At 38.7% G+C, this 23,621-nt stretch overlaps 1 protein-coding gene across 2 annotated transcripts in view; it reads left to right on the top strand.

Annotated features, from left to right (window-relative positions):
- Positions 1–23,621, top strand: part of Tnks2 (tankyrase 2) — a 60,148-nt gene that overhangs the window by 25,572 nt on the left and 10,955 nt on the right. The window contains exons 10-23 of one of the 2 annotated variants that reach the window (XM_038328292.2): positions 343–434; positions 520–598; positions 3,892–4,063; positions 5,388–5,467; positions 7,058–7,203; positions 7,842–8,007; positions 9,062–9,281; positions 12,701–12,810; positions 13,581–13,769; positions 16,533–16,785; positions 17,660–17,742; positions 19,063–19,183; positions 21,899–21,996; positions 23,247–23,321. In XM_038328292.2, the coding sequence (XP_038184220.1) occupies positions 343–434; positions 520–598; positions 3,892–4,063; positions 5,388–5,467; positions 7,058–7,203; positions 7,842–8,007; positions 9,062–9,281; positions 12,701–12,810; positions 13,581–13,769; positions 16,533–16,785; positions 17,660–17,742; positions 19,063–19,183; positions 21,899–21,996; positions 23,247–23,321 (1,884 nt within the window). The remainder of the gene's footprint in view (positions 1–342; positions 435–519; positions 599–3,891; positions 4,064–5,387; positions 5,468–7,057; positions 7,204–7,841; positions 8,008–9,061; positions 9,282–12,700; positions 12,811–13,580; positions 13,770–16,532; positions 16,786–17,659; positions 17,743–19,062; positions 19,184–21,898; positions 21,997–23,246; positions 23,322–23,621) is intronic. The other variant, XM_038328300.2, reaches the window with a different exon arrangement.

The raw sequence follows: 23,621 nt of genomic DNA on the forward strand, positions 1-23,621 counted from the left end.
CAATCTTTAGCACTGCAAGAAGAAATACCAAGTCTTAAGTCTTTACTTAACCTTTAAATGTAGCATTATTCATCCTATTAGTAGTGGCATTTTAAAAAAATGAGGACAAAGTTTAACCAGAATATTTAATAACACATAGTATTTGATCTGCGGAATTTTCCAGCATATCAGAATTTGTAATTACTACACATTCTCTCCAGTAGAAAGTCTTTTAAGAGCAAAGTTGAGTAAAAATAAGAGAAATTATACTGTATTTATTATCCTTGATTGGAAACACAAGTGTTCTTAAGTGAAAATGGTTCTGTATGGTCCTTGATTAATGCTGCAATTTGAATTATTTAGCATTGTGCTGCTGCATCTCCATATCCCAAAAGAAAGCAAATATGTGAACTGCTGCTAAGAAAGGGAGCAAACACCAACGAAAAGACTAAAGAGTAAGTATACCTTTAACCAGTAGATGTTGTTGATATTCTTTTGTATGGAAAATATACTTATTGTGACTGGCTTTTTCTCTTTAAGATTCTTGACTCCTCTACACGTGGCATCTGAGAAAGCTCACAATGACGTTGTTGAAGTAGTGGTGAAGCATGAAGCAAAGGTATAATCCATCATTTCTGGTAATCTTAGTAATCCAGCCAGCTACTTTCTGTTTAGTGCCAAGCTAGCTCCTTCAGCTAGTCACTCTTAGTTTACAATTCAAAACAGCCCAGGCTGGGGAATAAAGTACTTGCCACGCAGTTGTGTGGACCTGAGTTCAGATCCCCAGAACCCATGAAGCAGGAGGTAGTAGTGCTCCTGTGGCTAAATGGGAGGCAAAGGTGAGAGTGCGTAAGTACTTGCAGGCCAGCTAGCCTGGCCTGTGCAGTTCCCAGTCTGTACAGCCAAGGCAGAGGGTGAGGAGCCACACCTAAGGCTGTATTCTTGACCATCGTGCATGCACACACATACACTCCTCAATACACAGATATTAGGAGGAGGTCCTATGGACAATTTCCTAAATCTTATTTTTTGTTGCTGTTCGGAAATGTATGTATCTATTTGTATGTACATATTCCTGTATGTCCTTTTTGTTCCATTCCCTTTTAATTCACTGATCAAAGTTACTCTTGAGCTTTTCTTAATAGTACACAGAACGCCTCTTATCATAGCAGGAGACCAGTCCTACCCTGGTTTTCTTTTCTGACTAGCAGCTGGAATTCCTTTGTTAATATGATAGCTCCTCTTCTTTCCTAGTGCAGAGTCTGTACTTTCAACCATTTCTGTAACTAAGACAAAGAACTTGAATACAAGTAAAGAAATAATTTGACTTAAAACAGTAGCCGGGCGGTGGTGGCGCACGCCTTTAATCCCAGCACTTGGGAGGCAGAGGCAGGCGGATCTCTAAGTTCAAGGCCAGCCTGGTCTACAAGAACTAGTTCCAGGACAGGCTCTAGAAACTACAGGGAAACCCTGTCTCGAAAGACCAAATATATATATATATAACCATATTGACAAATTAACATTCTTTAGTTGGCATTTATGCACAAAGCATTTTACCCCTTGAATAACCACTTCCATCAAAGCTGTAAATCATTTCCCAGTTACTTTAAAGTATAATCAGTAATGAGTCCAGAGACTCATTACTGTGTAAAGTAAGTGCTTGCGATTCAAGCCTAACTACCTGAATTGGATTTCCTGGTATCCATGTGAAAAGCCAGGTGTGGTGGGCACACATCTGTAATCTCAATGTTCTGATAAATAGGAGAGAGACAGGGAAATTGGCCTGTTCACCAGCCAGTGAGCAGAGTGGCAGAAACAATAAGACCCTGCCTCAACATGGTGGAAGGTGGGAACTGAGTCCCAGATGTCCTCTGACTTCCTCATGCTTATACACACACACACACACACGGACAATAAATATCAAAATTTTAATTTAAAAAATGCTTGGTAAAAGATGTACATAGCAGAAATGACAGTCGGTAGTTTCCAGTTTTTAATCCAAAGATTTTACCTTCTTCAAAGAAAAATTTTAGTGAAGATTTAGCATGTGGTACAGAGATGGAGCTGCTGTGAGTGGAGGGGAAACGGGCCCTGAGTGGCCTGAGACCCCGTCCTCACTGGGTTTGCAGGTCAGTTTTTCTTACTTTTCCTTCCTTGGATATTTTGGTTTCTTTTTCTGTTATCTTTAATGTCCTAATCTCTGGTTTTGGGAAGTTCTTGATAATGTATAAGCGTGATTTTTTCCTACTGTAAATTACTAAATAAAATAAAGTTTGTTTCTGCTTGACTGCTTGGCATCCTCATTTGTCTCTGCTCTGTGCCTTCCTGGATCGCTTTTTCCTTACATGTGGCACATTACTTGAAGAGTGCAGGTGCATGTTGAATTTGAGTTGTGAGACTTAGTGGGACTATTGTGACTGGAGACCACTCATTTGCTTCTGTCCAGGACTTGTAGTTTCTAAAAACCCGTATTATAGTGCGAAGACTAAAGAAGTCTCAGGCAAACCAGCGAAAGTTGGTCACTTTAATATATATCACTCAAAGCTTTCAGGGGATGGTTTCCAAAAAATATGATTTAGTATATGAGTAAACATTGCCCTGAACATTTTAAATAAGTTTTCAGTTCTGTAATCATTGGCACTCATATTCTAATTTTATGCTCATTGAGATCTTACTATGTCCATCTTGAAATATTCTCTGATGACATGAATTATTAATTGAACAATGTCTCAAGAGACACTGGTGGACATAGGATTAATTAGTTATACATTGAATTATTTCCATGGTAAGGAGGCAGAATGGAAATGAGGTGGTCTTAGAGGTAGTCTTTAAAAGACACAGCCAAATTGAAAGAATTCTACAAAAGAATAGTTCTGTACCCACTACTTTGATACTGTCACCAGCTATAGTATCTTACCTATTCATCAACCTGTCATATTTTTGACACATTTTCAGATTATTGTTCACATACTAAATATTCTGTGTATGCACATCAACTAAAGTTGGATGGTTAAATACAGTTTTTCTGTAGGTGCAAAATTTTTATGGGATTAAATGTGCAAATCTTCAACGTTTATTTGCTGAGTTTTAACAAATCTATACATATATATATATATATATATATATATATATATATATATATATATATATATCTGTACAACCAAAATCTATTAAAGAACACAGGCTAAGTGGGTAGTAGATAATGCAATGGTACATTGTCTCAATGTGTAAGACCCTGAATTCAATCCGTAGAAGTCCTTCATCTCAGGCAATCTTTACCAAGAGCAGTAACAGCTGTTCTGAGGCATATCTATTACAAATGCTTACTCTTAAGTCTAAGATTTTCCCATTTAGTATAATATTTTGGTGATAAAGCAGCATGTCAACAGTGCCTTTGTATTACTGGTGAGTGTTCTATTGTAGGTGTATCTTATGTTTATTCACATAATATTCTACATGATACATGGTATAAAAGATTAATTAAGTAGGAATGAGAATTTCAATACTAGCTCACCTCTGGACTTGTCCCTAACTGTAGTATATTTTGGAGTCAATCATAAAAATTATGTATCTCAAAGACCTGTAAAATTTCAATGAACACAGCTTTTTCAATCAATGTCTGGTTCTAAATAGGGTGAATTCATAAATGCTTTAAAACCAAACATAACTTTTTAAAATGTTTAATTTACTGTACTTGGCAACCCACATATTTAACCCAAACTTGGATCTTTATTCTGATACCAGTTTTCATGGATTGGGAAATTTGGATTCTAGTATTGAGGTGGGGGAAATGCCTAATTTGGAATTGGACAGTTGGTTTCTTTTAAAAAGAAAAGAAACGAAACTTTGAGTATTGGATGACTTTAGATGGTGCTCCACAGTGCTCATTTCAGTGTTTTCTGTGTTATTAAGGTTAATGCTTTGGACAGTCTTGGACAGACGTCATTACACAGAGCTGCACACTGTGGCCATCTACAGACCTGCCGCCTGCTCCTGAGCTATGGGTGTGATCCGAACATCATATCTCTCCAGGGTTTCACCGCCTTGCAGATGGGAAATGAAAATGTGCAGCAGCTGCTTCAAGGTATCGGGTGCCTCCCTGGCATTCTTTTTAAAGGGTAACCTTTAAGGGTTTCACATGTCAGGTGTTAGGTGTAGGAGTTGGTAATAAACAGAAAAATTTTGAGAAATGTTGGCCTTCCTAATTTAAAATTCTTAGCTCATTATATTTGATACTTAAATGTCATTAAATTATAATTAGCACTTATTCAGTAGCAAATTCCACCCAGTTTCTCTGAGTAAATACAGGATACTGTAGCACAAATTGTAATTGTTCTTAATAAATGAAACCTGGGGTCAGATGTTAGGCGGTGAAAGCTGAAGGATCAGAGAAGCAGTGCAGCCACTAGAGAGACCTTTTACCTCTATCAGTGCTCAGACCGTAGGAGTGATCTTGTCCTCAGACTGCCCTGAGCGCCCGTCTCCTTTCTGCCTTATAGTCCTCTCTCCGCCCAGCCATTTCGCTCCTGTCTCCACCTCCCTAGTGCTGGGATTAAAGGTGTGGGATCCCAAGTGCTGGGATCACCTTTGTGTGAGCTCTGACAGATTCAACCTTGTGTAGCCTAGGGTGGCCTTGAACTAACAGATCCCTGCCTCTGTCTCCCAAGTGCTGGAATTAAAGGTGTGTACTGCTCCCTGGCCTCTAATGTCTTAGCTATGCACTGTGGTCTTCAGGCAAGCTTTATTTGTTAAAACATAAATAAAATATCACTACAGGACACTCAAGTTACAAAGTTTATAAAGCTGATTTGTCAGGCATAATGGTGCACACCTTTAGTTCCAGTATTCAGGATGCAGAAGTAGGCACATCACTCTGAGTTCCAGGACAGACAGGGTTACATAGACCCTGTCTTTTTTCTTTTTCTTTTTCTTTTTCTTTTTCTTTTTCTTTTTCTTTTTCTTTTTCCTTCCGTTCCCCCCCCACACACACACTTTGTTTTTGTTTTCCGAGACAGGGTTTCTCTGGCTGCCCTGGAACTCACTATGTTGACCAGGTTGACCTCAAACTCACAGAGAATTATCTGGCTCTGCCTCCTGGAGTGCGGGATTAAAGGCGTGCACCATGCCTGGCCTATCTGCTGGAGTGCTCACACATGGCTTGGTTATAATGCAGGCGAGCTTTCACTTCGGTTATGTTCTTTACACCACTAAATAGCATTTTACAACTAGCGTGCTTAGACGTTTTGTTCATTGTTTATTTTCAAAAGATTTAATAGCCTTAGCTTTTTCTCCTGTGATGATTATATATAAGCCAGCAAACTCAGAAACTACTTTGTAAAATATAACTCCTTTGAATCTTGGTTTTATTTTCTGTGTGGAAATTAAACACTCTTCTCCCCTCTTTCTAGAGGGCATCTCACCAGGTCACTCAGAGGCAGACAGACAGCTGCTTGAAGCTGCAAAGGCTGGTGACGTAGAAACTGTAAAGGTAAGATACCATCTTAAATTTTTGTTAATCTTTGGTTTTTATTTTGGCATTGTTTAATCTATACGGTTACATCAATGAACCTTATTAAATAAGGACAAAAATACCAATTCTTCTTCAATAAGGAACACTGAGAAATGGGGTGGGGACCTTTAGTTACACATATATATTTTAGAAAATATCACATAGGCAAATTTTAGTATTCTTATAGTATAAAATGCAATTGTCTTAAAGAACACACTTGTCCCTGTAAAAGAAGAATTTTAAGGAGCTGAAGAACAGTTCAGAACTTAGAAACACTTGCAGCTCTTGCAGAGGCCCTGCATTCAGTTCCCAGCACCCAGATGGTGACTTACACTCGTGTGGAACTGACTCCAGGATGTGACACCCTTCTGACCTCCGTGTACACCAGGTGCACATGTGGAGCACAAGCTCACATCAGGCAAAACATTCAGGAGCATAATATATCTTTAAAAAAATTATTTTATGGATAAATAAGTATGAACCAGGCGTAATAGTTCACGATCAGTAGGGAGGCAGAGACAGGAAGATTAAGGCTTGAGTTGTTTAGGAAAATCCTGTCTAAAAGCAGTACCAAGAAAAAGGAGTTTTATGTTGTTATAAATGACACATAAAACATGCAGGTGTCTGCACAGATTCCTTCTTGTTCACTCATTTTCCCTTCTGCCTATGGATCCATTGTTCCTGTGTGAGCATAGTGTTGCCATTGCTCAGAGCCATTAGGTCTCTTTCTCAGCTGGACTGAACATTTCTCTTCTCCTACAGAGCACCAGATTGCTTGTCTATCCCATCCGGGCAGCAGTCTCCCCAGAGTCACCTTCCCTCAGACTCTGTTTTGACTTCTGCTCTACACACATCGTTGTCTTACTGCGTGTGTTGTGTGTCCTGTTAGGTACAGAAATGTGTATCTAGGTAAATAGCCCGAAAATCTGATGTTTTGAAGGAGCAAGACTTACAATTCAAGTAATATAAATCAGAATTTGACTTATCTATTTTGTGAAGTAATAATCTGTAGATACAGATTTAGGACTCTGACATTTTCCTCAGTGCTGCTATGATCTAGTATGCTATTGTGTTTACCACCAAATGGAAGTTACAGTGATATTCTTTGAATTTACATTATCAATATGTACATAGTAAATTGTACTGCCTTTCAAAAAAGTAGAAGAAAGTAGAAGATAAAAGCATATATGAAAGAACCAGAAGAATTTTCAATAAATGACAAGCTAAAATAAAAATAGTTTCTGAAATAATTTTTCTTTTTTTAAAAAAGATTTATTTATTTATTATGTATACAATATTCTCAGTACTCTGCCTGCAGGCCAGAAGAGGGCACAGATCTCATTACAGATAGTTGTAAGCCACCATGTGGTTGCTGGGAATTGAACTCAGGATTTTGGAAGAGCAGGCAGCGAGTGCTCTTAACCACTGAGCCATCTCTCCAGCCCCCATGAAATAATTTCTTTAATGAAATAAGAAAATAAGGCGGGCATTTGAAATTTCTATTAAATTGTGTTAGAAGAAGACATGAGAAGATGTAGCATCATGTTTGTGGTGTGTTCAACCCTACAGAAACTGTGTACTGTTCAGAGTGTCAACTGTAGAGACATAGAAGGACGTCAGTCAACGCCACTCCACTTTGCAGCTGGGTACAACAGGGTGTCTGTGGTGGAATACCTGCTGCAGCATGGCGCTGACGTGCATGCTAAAGACAAAGGGTAAGAGCAGCTGCCGGTCTCTCCACTTCACTGTTACATGTTAGATGTTTATGATAAGTGGTAAAAATACTTCTGTTTTTTAAATGCATAATTTGTTTTCTGACATTGGTACAATAACTAATTACCTTCAGTTAAAGTTTTGTGCCGAGCATGGTGGTGCGCACCTGGACTCCAGGCACAGGCAGATCACAAGCTTGAGGCTAATAAGGTCTACATTATGAAACATTTTCTTTAAATAAATAAATAAACAGCTCAAAATTATATTAACTTACATAATAGCTTGCTTGTCATTTTATAATTGCTAGAGATATCGTTTTGTGATGTTGATACTGATATTGTACTAAAGTTTTAGTGTTCGTTGAGGCAAATTTTTTTATTACTCTTGAAATTGTTTTTGTTAAAAATACACAATGCTAGATGTTGAGTCTGTATGTGAATATTTATCATATTCTCTTCATTTAAGATATACTGAAATTCTTCCCCCAAAAAAGTCTTTTTCTGCTTTTCATAGGTTTAAGTTGTACAAAGTATGAACAGTGTACTCCCTTAGGCAGTTCAAGAAATGTCTTTGATTATCTATGTATAATTACTGAGATTAAACCATGTTTTCCGCCATTATTGCTTATTTAACTTTTCAGAGGCCTTGTGCCTTTGCACAATGCATGTTCTTATGGACACTATGAAGTTGCAGAACTTCTTGTCAAGCATGGAGCAGTAGTTAACGTAGCTGACTTGTGGAAGTTCACACCTTTACATGAAGCTGCAGCCAAAGGGAAGTATGAAATATGCAAGCTTCTGCTCCAGGTATGCTTAAATACTTGCTGTGGACAGTGTGAATTACCTAAAATACTCAGATTATCTTTCAAGTAACACTAATATAAAACGGTACCTAATGCTGAAACTAGATTTCAGAGGAAAATGTCAAGAATCTATTATTTTTAAATCTACGTATATATTTGCCAGCATGTGGTAGTTCTGGTTGCCCTCAGACTTTCCTGTTTGGTGATCTAACCTCAAATTTCCTAACTCATTATGTGGTTTATAAGCCTAGTTTAACAGCTCTATATAATTCATGGTGCTGGTCTAATATAGATACAGATACTTTACTGTAAAATATCACATCATAGATTCATTCATAGCGGTGGTGCTCGCTTTTTAATCCCAGCACTCAGGAAATAGAGGCAGGCAGATCTCTGAGTTTAACGCCAGTCTGGTCAACAAAGCAAGTTCCAGGACAGCCAGGGCTGTTACACAGAGAAATTGTCCCAACAACAACAACCAAAAAAAAAAAGACAAGAAAGAAAGGAAAAGTGCAGCTAGGTGTGGTGTGTACTCCTTAGAAAAGCTAGCGCCTGGGAGTCAGGCAGTTTTAAAGAATGGGAAAATGCGATCATGTGGTAATTCAATCAGTGATGGGCTACATTTTTGACAGTGGTCTCATAAAATTATAATATAAGGACTACAGATGTATCTCAGTTGGTAGAGTACTTGTGATTTATTCCCAGCACCGCATGGACAGGCTCAGTGGTCCATATCTGTATTCTTAGTTTATAGGAGGTAGAGACAGGAATATCAGTGGGTCAGAGTCAGCTTCAACTACAGGATAGATTTCAGAAGACCAGTCTATGCTGCATAAGACTGTCTGAAATAATAATTTTTAAATTATATAGTTGAAAACTTTTACTGTGGTTCTTCTGTTTTAGATACATACTTACTAATGTGTTATAATTGCCTGTGATATTTAAGCATTAATAAGAATCGGGTTAGATTTAGTATGAAATGGTTTTCTTTGCTCTGACAATTTTCTCAGTGACAAGATAGACACTAATTCCCCCTCCCCCTTTCTCCTCACGCCTAGCATGGTGCGGACCCGACAAAGAAAAATCGAGATGGTAATACTCCTCTGGATCTTGTTAAAGATGGAGACACAGATATTCAAGATCTACTTAGAGGTGATGCAGCTTTGCTAGATGCTGCCAAGAAGGGTTGTTTAGCCAGAGTGAAGAAATTGTCTTCACCTGATAATGTAAACTGCCGTGATACCCAAGGTCGACATTCTACGCCTTTGCACTTGGCAGGTAAGTAAGTGAAAATAGATTTAGACGGGTGACAGTTAAGATTTTATTTGTTTGATTTTGGTGGTGAATGGTATGGGGTTTGAGATCAGAGAACAGCTTGCTAAGAGTCTGATCTTTGATCAAACTCAGGTTGTCGGGCTTGGCGATAGGGGCATTTGCTTGCTGGGCCATCTTACTAGCCCTAAGATTTATTTTTACTCTTAAGTAAAATATTTACTCTAAGTAAACTTGAAAGATACAAGTCAAATTATCTACCAAAGCTTTCATTCTATCCTAGTATATGTGTTTGTACAGAGCATTGTATTTATACATGAAGCTGTAGCTGAATTTCACTTTCCTTTGGCACTGATTACAGTCAGAACAATTGCTAGATGTAGTGATACTCATTTTTAATCCCAGCTGAGGCAGGCAGATCTGTGAGTTTGAAGCGAGCCTGGTGTATATAGTGAGTTCCAGGACAGCCTGTTTAGAGGAAAGGGGGGAGGGGGAAGGAGTAAGAAAAGCTGAAGTAGGCTCTGCCAATCACTCTGAACTTTGGATGAGGGTTATAAAAAAATTTGCCTACATAAACCAGCCTTCTTCATAGAAAACTGATGTTTTCATTTTCTAATGATAGCTTAAGTATTAGCTGCAAAAATGAATGTCTTCAAAGACTTCCCTTCAACCATGTAGGTTCTGGGAATCAAACTTAAATTATCAGTGCTGGAAGCAACTACCCTTACCCCACTGAGCAATCTCATCAGCCCCAACTTTTTTTTTAATTTATTTATTATGTATACAATATTCTGTCTGTGTGTATGACTGAAGGCCAGAAGAGGGTGCCAGACCTCTTTACAGATGGTTGTGAGCCAACATGTGGTTGCTGGGAATTGAACTCAGGACCTTTGGAAGAGCAGGCAGTGCTCTTAACCACTGAGCCATCTCTCCAGCCCCCAGTCCCAACTTTTATAAGATTTTTCGTGCTATATATATTTTATATTTATGTGTATGGGTGTATAGTCAGTGTTTCTTTGGACTGCGAGCTCTTAAATAATGACCCAGAGACTTATTAATTAATTATGAAGCTTGGCCTTAGCTTAGGCTTGTTCCTAACTAGCTCCTATATCTTAAATTAACCTCTTTATATTAATCTAGTCTGCCACATGACTCATTTCCTGTCCTCCATACTGTATGTCCAGTTCTCACCCCCACTCCACACCCACACCCCTGCTACCTCTCATTTGTGAATCTCTGCCTGAGTTCCTACCTCTGCCTGAAAGTTCCACCTATCCTCTCCTGCCTAGCTATTGGCCATTCAGCTCTTTATTAAACCAATCAGAAGGTGCCTTGACACATCTTTACAGTGTACCATGAGTTTTTTGCCAGGATGGATGTCTGTGTGTCGCATGTGTGCCTGGTACCTGTAGAGGTCATTAGATCCCCTAGAACTGGAGTTACAAATGATTGTAAGCTGCCCTGTTGATGCTGGGGACCAAATCTAGATCCTCTGCAAGAACAAGTGTTCTTAATCACTGAGCCATCTTTCCAGCCCTTGACATTACTATTTTAAGTCTACATTGTCTTTCTAAGTTGCAAATTACATTGTTTGGTTTGTTTTTTGAGACAGGGTTTCTCTGTGTAGGTGGCTGTCCTAGAACTAGCTCTATAGACCTTGAACTCAGAGAACCCACCTGCCTCTGCCAGAGAACCCACCTGCCTCTGCCTTGTGAGTGCTGGGATTAAAGGTGTGCACCACCACCACCTGGAGTTGCAGATACATTTTATATACAAAATGTGTCTACCCCCTTCTAATAGTGTTAATATTTGGGCCGTGAAGAAACTCAGCATAAACTGTATGAAAACTTGAGTTCACATGGCCAGCACTGAGGGGCAAAGATAGAACATTTTTGCAGCTTGCTGACTACCTGACTAGCTGAATGAGTGGGCTCCAAGTTAGGTGAAGAGACCTTGCCTCAAATAATCAGGTGGGGGATCTGTGAGATGCCTCAGTGGGTAAAGGTACTCCTCACAGGAGCCTGATAAATTGCATTCAATATCCAGAACCCACATAATGAAAGGAGAGAGTCAACTCAAACAAGTTTTCTGACTTGTATACATCACAAGCGTGTATAGACAGTAAATAATACACAATTTTTTTAAAAGTGTAAGGGTGCTAGGTCTCATGGTGCACACCTTTAATCCCAGCACTTGGGAGGCAGAAGGAAGTGCATCTGAGTTGGAGGCCAACCTGATCTAAAGAGTTCCTGTACAACCAGGACTACACCAAGAAGCCGTATTGCAGGGGGTGGGGGTGGAAGGGGAGAGCAGTAGGGAAAAGACTATGTTTACCCCTGGCTTCCCACATTCACCCACATAATACACACAAATACTACACCTTGTGACACTTTCAATGTTTTAAATCCTTAAAACAGATGACATGTGCTTTAAGATAGACATGATAAAACATTTAAAACCATTATCATTGTTTTTATATTGGGGAAAATGACAAATTCATCTGTGATTGTGTGTCTAGAGATACTTTGCTGTAAGAGAACTCTGAGACAGCTGACAAGATACAGGTTATGCCATGTTTCAGAGTTCTGAGCTTTCCTCTTGGTCTTCATAGTGCTAAGGTTGCTCTGCCAATTGTCTCCTAAGTGCTTTCCTTAGGCTGAAGTCTTTTTCCACAACCTTCCAAGAGAGATGTCTCCTGTTTTGCAGCTAGATGATTAGGTGCCTGTGGTTTTTAGCCCTTAGAATCATACACCTGAGCTTAAGACATTATATGTAACAACATGAAGTCAGGGCCTTTGGTAGGGAAGTTTTATTTTATTTTTTAATTTGTTTTTGATTCTTTGTGCTTTCACATCATGCATTCCAATACCACTTATCATCCTGCCCCTCATGCCCTCCTTCTGCAAACCTCCCAAACAAAGCCAAATTTAAAAGAACAAAACAAGGAAGAATCTGATCATGTAAACTATGGTTTGGCCCAGTGAGACAGACACACAGTTTACCTACCCTTTGTCCATTTATCTTTACTTGCAAGTGTTCCTTGCCACAGGTCATTCATATGGTTCAAGGCCTCTGGTTTCTGGTACACCACCAATAAAGGGCACTCACTGGGGCTCCTCTTGGATATCCTGTTGTTGTCCTGTGTCATGCAGATCCTCCTGATTTGGAGGTAGAGAACTTTTAAATAGAGGAAAGTCTTTCTATAATTTGATAGATCTCCAAGACCAATGACTAACAAATAATACCAAAAGCTTCTGATGTTTTAGGCCAGTGTGGTTTTTTTTTCCCACAAGATAAAGTACTTATAATTTGAGATTTACATAAAAATTTAGTAATACCTATTTAAAAATATGTTAGCTGTATGGGTAATGCATGGTTTTCTGCATTTGTAAGTGAAAGTGGTGCTACTTCTTTCCTGAATTCAGCTGGCTACAATAATTTGGAAGTTGCAGAGTATTTGTTGCAACATGGAGCTGATGTGAATGCCCAAGACAAAGGAGGACTCATTCCTTTACATAATGCAGCATCATATGGGGTAAGTTCTTCTGTGTTACCTTTAAAAATCTATGTGATTTTTCAAAGAGGATGTCAGTATCACAGTTTAAATGGAATTTGGTGTGACTTGTTTCACAAAGAACTGAATAAGTTAAATTACATAGAAGTTTTAGTTCTTAATCTGTTATATATTTGTCATTTGTTATAGTATCCTTGGCACCTGTCTCCTTATTTTTGATGAAATCCTGATTTGTGTCTGTGTGTCCAGAAAACCCATAGGTTTTATAGGAATCTTTAGAGATTCAGATACATTTTTACAGACTCCCTACAACCCTGAAGGTTCTGGTTAACACTGACCACTGTCAGTGGTCTAGTTTGACTAACTGGGGAAGGTTACTAGTTTGTACATTTATATTCACAAGAATTAGTTAGAAATCATGGAAGTTGTATTAGTTTATTTTCCTATATTAGATTTCGAACTGTAATTCTTAAGCAACTGTCCATAAGTCACAATGCTGAGAAGAAATAGCTTTACTTTTTATTTCCAAAATAAGTTTGAAAATAAGAAGGTAGGTAGATACAGAGCCAGGGTTTGTTTTGTTTTGAGACAGATCCTCTCTACATAGCTCTGGTTGTCCTGGAACTCACTGTGTAGACCAGGCTGGCCTCAAACTCACAGAGCTCTGCCTACTTCTGCCTCCCGAGTGCTGGGATCAAAGGTGTGGACTTCCATGCCCAGCTCAGAACCAGTTTCTTAAGTAAAGTGCCATAAAACATTTCCAACTGTAACAGGAATGTTTTCTTTTACAGCATGTAGACGTAGCAGCTTTACTGATAAAGTACAATGCGTGTGTCAATGCCACGGACAAATGGGCTTTCACACCGTTACATGAAGCAGCCCAAAAGGGACGGACACAGCTTTGTGCTTTATTGTTGGCCCATGGAGCTGATCCTACTCTTAAAAATCAAGAAGGACAAACACCTTTAGATTTAGTTTCAGTAAGTGATGGGCTCTTTGAAACTCAGAAAGTTCAAATGACATGCATAAAATGTCTGCATGGTTTTAGCCCAAATTTAAATTTAGGAGTCCTTTGGTGTTGTGATAAGTAGATAAATTATTAGTCAGTTATTGTATACTTTGGATATGGGAAAAAGAACAGCAGTTGGGAAACAAAACAGGCCCTGGTCCTCTGTAATTTTGTTGCAGTGCGTAATACTATAAATTGAATATTGTACCAACTTACCCAGTTAGGTTCACCTCAAGGTATAGATGCAAAGCCTGCTATTAGCAGAGATTCTCTGTCCTTCCTTGCTGCTTCTTCCTATTGTTACTGTTGACCCTATAAAAGCTATCTATGTGAGAGCCAGCTAGATGGCTCAGCTGGTACAGGTGCTTGCTGTCAGAGCTAACAGCCTGAGTTTAATCCCAGGACCCACCTGGTAGAAGAGAGAGCTGCCTCCCACAAGTTGTTGACCTCCACATGTGTACCTTGGCACACATGCATCCACACATACACATGCACACAAAATAAATAAAATTAATGTTTAAAAGTATATTTTAAGGTTTATAAAATAAAGTGAGGATTTTTTCCTTCTCTTTTCATGGCCACTCATATAGGAGCCTCCTTTGTAACTCCCAAATCTCTGTCAGTCACCAGTCCTTGCCTTTGCCACCAGAACAGTAAAGTAGAAGGAAGGAAAGTTTTGTCCTACCTGGATCTTTGAAACAGAATCTGTTATATATAGTCCTGGCTAACCTGGAACTTGCTGTTTATCAGGCTGGCCTGGAGTTAGTTGTTGGGGTTTTTTGTTTTTTTAAGATTTATTTTTATACATATATGTGCATCTATATGTGTTTATGTGCACCACTTGTATGCTGATGCCAGAAGAGGCCAGAGAATGTCAGATTCTCTGGAACTAGAGTTACAGGCTGTAAACCACTTGATGTGGGTGCCTGGAAACTGAATCTGAGTCCTCTGGAAGAAAAGGAAGGGTTCTTCACTGCTGAGCCATCTCCAGCCCTTTCACCCATCTCTTACCTGCCCCTCAGTGTGTTGGGGTTACAGGCATGTGCCACCACACCTTGTAAGAGACATTTTGAAATGAGAAATATAATGTCTTCTATGGAGAGAATATTCTAACCAGTTGGCCAACTAATTGTTTTAATTTGGCTGCATTTAAAGAGATGTTCCCCCAACAGGCTAATTACCAAACCATATTTGCACAAGGATTTCTTGGAAATGTCTCTTTGGTTCCAAACTGATTAAGAAGGAAGCATTTAGAGTTTATTCCTCCCAAACATTGATTCACCAAATATAATTAGTGGCAAGAAAAATAAATAGAGAATGCCTAGAGCCTATGGAGATGGCCAACTGAGTAAACTACTCATTACACATGTGAGAACCTGAGTTTGAATTCCCAGAACCCACATAAGATCTGGATGCATAGTATGAGCATATGTGAAAGATAGGAGTTCCCTAGAACTACCCAGCTTCACAGTAGTGATGAGACCATCTCAAACATGGTCAAAAGTGAGGACATCACCTAAGACTCCTAACCTCCACATGCACACATTTATACACTCATACACACATACAAATTATACACATACCCACAAAGTAAAATTGTGAAGATGGTTTTTAGGAGAGTGAAAGCATGCATGAGCTTTAGAGCTTTAGGCCTGGCCTGCTGCTCCAGCCCTACTACTTACAGTTGCAGTCTTGCTAGCTGCCTAGTCTGTAACGTTCAGACGCATCATCTATAAGAGATAAGATATATCTGGTTAATGAGATTAAGCATTGTAATAATATCTAAAGCCTTTAGATTCAGGTACAAAAATGTACCCAATAAATGGTCTTTTTTATAGATAAATACTATATACAAACTGTAAGGTCAAGAGATGCACAAATTGAAGAGGAAGAGAAAGGTAAGGGTGTGGACATTATAAATGACTAACCAAGAAAGCATCCCTGTTGATTATGACTTAGTATCTTTTTATGTTATTTTTTAATTGTTTATTGGAGAGAGGAGGCTTGAATATGCTTCGGTATACCTGTAGAAGTCAGAGAATAACTTGTGGGAGTCCATTCTCTCATTATATCATGTGGGAACCAGGGATCAAACTCAAGTCATGAGGCTTACTGGCAGTTACCTTCCCTCTGGGCCATCTCTCCAGCCTGTTCCTTAGTTTATTATTTCAACATGGTAAATAATTGTATATCATTAGTGACGCAGGTCTAGCACTGAATTTAGAGACTGTTCTTTCCTAGCAGTTTGAATAAAATTACCTTTTACAAAAAAAAAAAAAAAAAAAAAACAGGGTTTTCTCAGTTTTGAGTAACAAATCACCGTTTTCTGAAACCTACAAATGGTTCTGTTTTCTAAAGTTTTGTATAGATTGAATTGCTAATGTAAGAGTTATTGTAATAGGGTTAAAGCTCTTTTTCAGTTAGTAGTTCCGTAATTAATCTCATCGCCTTTCGACTGTGGTGTCAAAATTAGCATGTTGTTCATGGAACGTTGCATCATTTAGCAGTTTGCTTTGACCTGGAGAGGCGCTGAGTCACATTTATATTGGAAACAACTCAGCTGGCTGGGTAGCAGCCTGTCTGTTTCACTCTAAATTTCCCAGTGTCCTCAGTGTCACATAACAGACCCAGTGTGGATGTGCTAGGTTGTCCTGTTTTCACTGCATCTTATTAGGCACAGAAGAATCAGAAACCTTGTTTGTGACAGACTTCATCTCCTTGTAATGTGCCCCAGGCAGACGATGTCAGCGCTCTCTTGACAGCAGCCATGCCCCCCTCTGCTCTACCTTCATGCTATAAACCTCAAGTGCTCAGTGGTGTGAGGAGCCCCGGAGCTACCACAGATGCTCTGTCTTCAGGTCCATCCAGCCCTTCAAGCCTTTCTGCAGCTAGCAGTCTTGACAACTTATCGGGGAGTTTTTCTGAACTGTCCTCAGTAGTTGGTTCAAGTACAACAGAAGGTGCTGCCAGTTTGGAAAGAAAAGAAGGTGAGAAATTCTGTAAAAATAACTATAGCTCATATAGTAGCTCCATGTTTGCCATTTAGAATGGTAGGAAATTGTCCTTTAAATCTTAAATACAACTCTTTATATGAAATAAATAACCTAGCCTGAGCATAGTCACATTTTATTTTCTTCTATTAATGATGTAAATAGAATTCCTGTAGAAACTCAGTTCAAGTTGAAAGTTGGTGAACGTGGTACTGTGACCTATTATATGTGTGTGCGTGCATGTGTGCAAACTTGTGCCATGGTGTTTGGAGGTCAGAGGGTAGCTTTGAAAAGTGGGGTCTTTCCTACCCCCCTTTGAGTGGGTTCCAGGGATTGAACTTGGGTTGCCAGGTTTGCAAAGCAGGTCCCTTTTAATCCACTAAGCTGTCTCCCAGCCCTCCCCATTCTTTAGATGTCAATTTTTACCGGCCAGATTCATCTTACTCGGTGCAACATTTAAAACTTTTTCATTGGTTTTGTCATAAAGGAACCTGAAGGCTGATTTTTTTTCTTTTTAAAGATAAGGCTAAAAGGAAATTTTTAAATGAAAATAAAATAAATATTTAAACTTGAGAAAACCCACTGCTTAACTGCTTAAGCCGAGCATGATGACACACACCCAGATATGTGGATTTCTGAGTTTGAGGCCAGCCTGGTCTACAGAGGACTTTCCAGGCTAGCTAAGGCTGTGTAGTGAGAACAGGTTTATAGGATTCTTGTTAGTGTTTAGTATAGCATAAGTGGCTATTAGTATTTTTGTTTCCTTGATACATTCTTCACATATATAGTAACGCAGCAAAGCTTTTAATATTTACAGTGTTGTTGTACATTATTCTTATGTGAAAATTTGTTCTGGACTTTTTCCTCCCAGATCCAGGAGTAGATTTCAGTATAACTCAGTTCATAAGGAATCTTGGGCTTGAGCACTTAATGGATATATTTGAGCGAGAACAGGTGAGTAATAAGTTGTTTTGTTTGATTTAGTGTTTCATAGAAACTCAAAATCTGGAAAGTGTTTGAAATTACTTAAACCTTATAAGCTATTGGGGAATGTTTTAATAGCGTGTCTGCTGTGTTTAGTGCTAGGTACTGAACCCTGTGCCTCCTCCATGCTGAGTGTACTATGTACTAGTGTTCTGTCAGCTGCAGCTCTGAGAGTGTTAAGACACAGGAAATCAGTCACTTCCTGATTTGGCTTGACTTTGGGGTCTCACTTAGTTCAGTATGTCTGAAAATTGACAGATGTAGTAATGGAACATCCTCTTTGATAACATGGTTGCCTGATTCAGTCCTTGAATTAAGTTATCTTTGAGCCTTTCCTTCAGTTCTGTTATTTCAGTCACTGCCCACTCTAAGCCTGACATCTGCTATCTACAGTTGACAGGAATTTGAATGTGCCCGTTCTACATTCAAGCTTTCTGAGTAGCCAGTTTACGTATACCTATCCTACATGGTTACTAGGAACCAAACCCCAGTCCTCTGAGAGAGCAGTGAGCTGTGTGTTAACCAGTGAGCTGTCTCTCGTCCTCCATGTACTTGTTTGATGTCATTGCTTTTCTGACTGTTCAGAAATTATAATTACTGTAGACTTGAACCCGCAGTGAACTGCAGTCTAGTTAGGGAGGTGGAGCAGAAACATGAAAATTTACAGTCTGACAAAGATTTTAGTAAATTTAAAGAAGAAAAAGATTACTGTTAACTGGACTTACTAGGGGTGGCTTTATAGAAGTTGTAGAAATGAAACAAAATTAATGGCTTCAGTTTCATGAAGAAGGAATGATTTATTTTTGGTAGGCGTTTCAACAGTGATGCAGAGGCACTGCTAGCATAGTCCTCACCTGGAGGAGCCGTGCAGGTGCTGTGTAAAGGCTTAGATGGGGAGCAGTGGTGAGAGAGTACGGTGGAAGGGTGGAATCTGAAAGGACATTTATGACTGAATATATTTTGCTTCAACTTTTTGAGTTTAACAGATGATTTATTTTCCTATCAAAGCTATTCAAAATAGTCAGAATAATAAGAAATGGAGCTGTAGAGGTGGCCAAGGTTTGATTCCTAACAGTTGTTTGTAACTCTAGTTTTAGGGGATAGGGAGGTTGTGAGAGCCTTTTGTAGCTCCCAAGGGCAGTGCATGCATGAACATACAGACAATAAATACATTCATATACATAAAATATATTTTAATAAAAAATGTGAAATAAAGATGAGTATTATGAGAATATAAATCTATATGTCTACCAAATAAGCATTCTGAATAATTTTATTTTCTTTTCTAAGATCACCTTGGACGTGCTAGTTGAGATGGGGCACAAGGAGCTGAAAGAGATTGGAATCAATGCTTATGGACATCGACACAAGCTGATTAAAGGGGTTGAAAGGCTAATCTCTGGACAACAAGGTATTTCATTTTGATAACTGGTTGACAGTTTAAGTGTTCTATAAAGATAGCCTCAGTGTAACGCTTTATAAGTCTGTGACAGGCTCTTTTTAGTAGGGTTTTTGAGCAAAGATAAGGCCTCTATTGATATTTAAGACTTCCTAATGCTACTGTTAAATATATGACCCAAAGGAAAATTCCTTGGCTCATGCAGAAATTTTAAGATTATTTTAGCTCCTGGAAAATGGGAAGATATAATTAATGAAGTTACACTAGCTCTAAGGTGTTAAAATTTTAAAAGATCTGGAACATGATTGTCTTTCTTATATTAACATGCTAGTTAACAATTATATTAGACAATCGGTATATGTAGTGTTTTAGGGGCTGAAGAGATGGCTCAGCGGTTAAGAGCTCTGGCTGCTCTTCCAGAAGACCCAGGTTCAATTCCCAGCACCCATATGGCAGGTCACAACTGTCTATAACTCCGGTTTCAGGGGATCTGATACCTTCACACAGGTAGACATGCATGCAGACAAACACCAATGCACATAAAATAAAAGTCTTTTAAAAAAAAAGAATTTTCATAACTTGTTAGCTGAAGGAAAATGCAAATTACATTCACTCAACAGATGTTAGCACCCGTGTGTACCAGAGCTAAGTAAAAAAATGTGAATTAGCCGGGCAGTGGTGGCGCACGCCTTTAATCCCAGGACTCGGAAGGCAGAGGCAGGCGGATCTCTGTGAGTTCGAGGCCGGCCTGGTCTACAAGAGCTAGTTCTAGGACAGGCTCTAAAGCTTTAGAGAAACCCTGTTTCGGGGGGGGGGGGGGGTGAATTATTTTAAGGGCCAAAAATCACATTTTTTACTTTCCATTAAACTGAAATGGTGATTTACCCTGATGCTCTCATACCAGTGATAGGAACATAAACTAGTACAGCCACAATAGATAATAGTAAAACTAAATATATAATTATGGTTCCATATTACCACCTCTGGGTGTATACTTAAAAAACTCTAAACCAGCACATCCCAGAGATAGTTGCATATTTATGTCTAATAACTGCACAGTTCACAAGAACTAGGAAATGGAATCAGCTTAGATGTCCATCAGATGAATGTATATTTAAAAATGTGGTACATATACACAATTCTATTTAGCTGTAGTGGAAGAAATTACGACATTTGTAGCAAACTAGCGCTCCCTGAAGGTCATTATGTTAAACAAAAATAAGCCAGACTTGAGTCAATGCCATTTGTTTTCTCTGAGGTGGAGTCCAGATTTAAATCCGTGGGTGGCATAGAAGTAGAAAGATGATGAGAATGGGAGGATCAAGAGATAATAGGGGGATATGTGTTACAGAAAAACAAAAAGGGAGCTGAGAGGTGGTGGACACACCTTTAATCGCAGCACTTGGGGGACAGATGAGTCTGTCGGATCTCTTGAGTTTGAGGCTATCCTGGTTTAGGAAAGTCGGGACTACATAGAAAAACCCTATCTTGAAAAACAAAAAGAAAAAAGGGTGTAAGATAGGAAAATAGAGAGGGTGGGGGGACAGCAGAGCTTGGTGATTTTGTAGGTATTGAAAGACAAAAGCTATATTACAGATATGACAAATAAATTAGAAGGATTTTGTTTGAAACTCTATTAAAGAATTTGTTATCAGTAATCAGGCAGCAAACTTTATGGACTTATAGGATGGTTTTTAATTGCCTGGTGCTGTTCAAGTCTCCATCATAACTCTTCCTCATAGTTACAGAAAGTGAAAGGATTACTTTATTAAAATAAAAGACTGAACAGTTACTAAAAGAAGTAATTTGAAGAGTTTATAAACTCATTAGCAATAAGGGAAAGGGAATTTTCATAAATAGTCCCTAAAACCGCTATAACCTGTTAGGTTAAAAAATAATTACTTGAGGGACTGAAGAGATGGTCTAGCAGAAATGGTGTTCTGATTCAGCAGAAGACCCAGGTTCACATGGGCTACTTGCAGCTCTCTATTCCAGCTCCAGGTGTCCTCTTCTGGCCTCTGAAGGCATTGCAACATACATACATGCAAACAAATACATATAATGAGTCTTTAAAAGTTAGTGTGCAGAGGTAGAAGTTACAAGAAATGGCTTAGTGGTTAAGAGTACCTGATGCCCGATTATGAGAACCAGAGTTCAGATCTCAGAACTCACATAGCAATAACAAGCTGGGCAACTGCCTCTAACTCAGCTGAGGAATCTGATGCTGGCTTCTGAACTCTGTATACATAGGCACATGCGCGCGTGCACGCACACACACTCACACACTCTAGTAGTCTGAATATAATGTGCTATCATGGTTTTGATCCTGTAAGAGAAAGAGGATATGAATTTATAAACATTACTTTCTTCTTCAAATTACTTCCTTTAGTAACTGTTCAGTCTTTTATTTTAATAAAGTAATCCTTTCACATTCTGTAACTCTGAGAAAAAGTTATGATGGAGACTTGGTAGAAAGAATTTATGCAGTGCAAATGAAGCCTGTGTTAGTAAGTTTTGACAACTGTAATATGTTAACATAAGGTTCTATATAACCCTGGGGAAAGTTGGGTGAAGTGTGTACCTATATGCACTTTCTGCATTTTTATAAGTCTAAATTATTATGAAATTAAGATTTGGGGGAATTGGTAGTAGTGGGTAAATCATGTGATTGTTTTGGGTTGGTGCTGTTTTAATGTCAGTTTTTTACTTCTAAATTTTATTTCATAGGTCTTAATCCATATTTAACTCTAAACAACTCTGGTAGTGGAACAATTCTCATAGATCTGTCTCCTGATGATAAAGAATTTCAGTCTGTGGAGGAAGAGGTATGTTCATCATGCTTAAGAAAATGGTCATATTGTTGACTCAGTTGTGCTTCCTAGACATTTCCAGATCTATTTGGATGTGGGATTTTTGTTTGATTTTTGTTGTTGTTGTTGTTTTGTTTGTTCCTCTTTTCACCACCTAGAGAATCTGGAAGTGTTTACAGTGCATTTCTCCCCTACACACACACTCCTTTTAACTTCATTTATATTTTCTATTGGTGTTTTGCCTGCATGCGTGTCTGTGTGAGCGTGTTGGTTCCCCTAGAACTGAAGTTACAGTTATCAGCTGCCATGTGGATGCTGAGAATTGAACCTTGGTCCTCTGGAAAAGCAGTTAGTACTCCTAACCACCGAGTCATCTCTCCAGCCCCCTACAATGAATTTCTTAATTAGCCTTAATTTTAGGTACTTGGATTACTACTTCAGTTACTGTGGAACCAGAATTCTGTTGGAGAGGACTCTCATTTGAAAAAATAGTGCTGGTGTTCACTCCCTTTATAAAGTGAGGAAGCTCAGGCAGTTCTCAGCATGTATTTAGTTAGATAGTTAACACACATACACACCCCTTTGTGATTTTTTTTTTTTCTTTTTCTTTTTTTGAAACAAGGTCTCAATATGTAGCCCTGGGTGTTCTGGAGTTCACTCTCTGACTCCCCAGTGTGCTGAGATTAAAAGTGTGTGCCATCACATCCTGCTGGAGAGTCCTCTTTACACTCTGATGTACATATGCTTCATCTGTTTGAATTAAGCACAGATATAAAATTGAGTGAGATTTACTTCTAAAGCTCATACTCTAAAGAAAATATATATTATGCTTTATTTAGGCTAATATCAGCACAGATAAACCATTGTTTTGCTTTTATGTTTAACATTTTTTATTCTCTTTTATCTTAGTTTTCATTATGTAACTTTTCACCTATAAATATGTTTTTAGGATGCTCAGTAGTCATCTCTAGATGATAAGCTCATGATAATCCCAGTCCTTGAGGCAGAAGCAGGCAGATTTCTGAGTTCAAGGCCAGCCTGGCCTATAGAGCAAGTTCCACAACATGCAGAGCTACACAGAGGAAAAGCCCAGTCTTGAAAGAAGAAAAAAATAATACTCATGAGTTTATAGAATTTTTGTTCTTTCAAGAAAACTATTAAAACTTATCTTGGATTCTCAAAAATAGGAACAAATGAATCAAAACCATGTTCCCCAAGTCAGAATGGCAAAACTGATGTCTATGTTTTCGATTCTTTTCCGTCAGATGCAAAGTACTGTTCGAGAGCACAGAGATGGAGGTCATGCAGGTGGCATCTTCAACAGATACAATATTCTCAAGGTAACAGTAAAGTTTCCCGAGACCATTACTTTTCATAGCCCCAGCTTTAAGTGACTGTGATAAGAACATAATGACCTGTCCAGCAGAGTGCTCTCTGACATGGTTTCAAGGACTGCTGAGGGGGAAGACTGTGTCCTCCGAGACTTAAAATTCTCAAAAGCTCTCTTCATTTTTTCTTTTCAGACAGGGTTACACTATCTACTTAGGCAAGTCTAGAATTTGAGTCTCCTGCACTAACCTCCCTAGTGCTGGTGCTAAGATCAGATTTCTGGGCTACCATGCATAGCTTTTTTTTTCTAA

This window comes from Arvicola amphibius, chromosome 1 (genome assembly GCF_903992535.2).
Source record: "Arvicola amphibius chromosome 1, mArvAmp1.2, whole genome shotgun sequence".
NCBI classification, from domain to species: Eukaryota; Metazoa; Chordata; class Mammalia; order Rodentia; family Cricetidae; genus Arvicola; species Arvicola amphibius.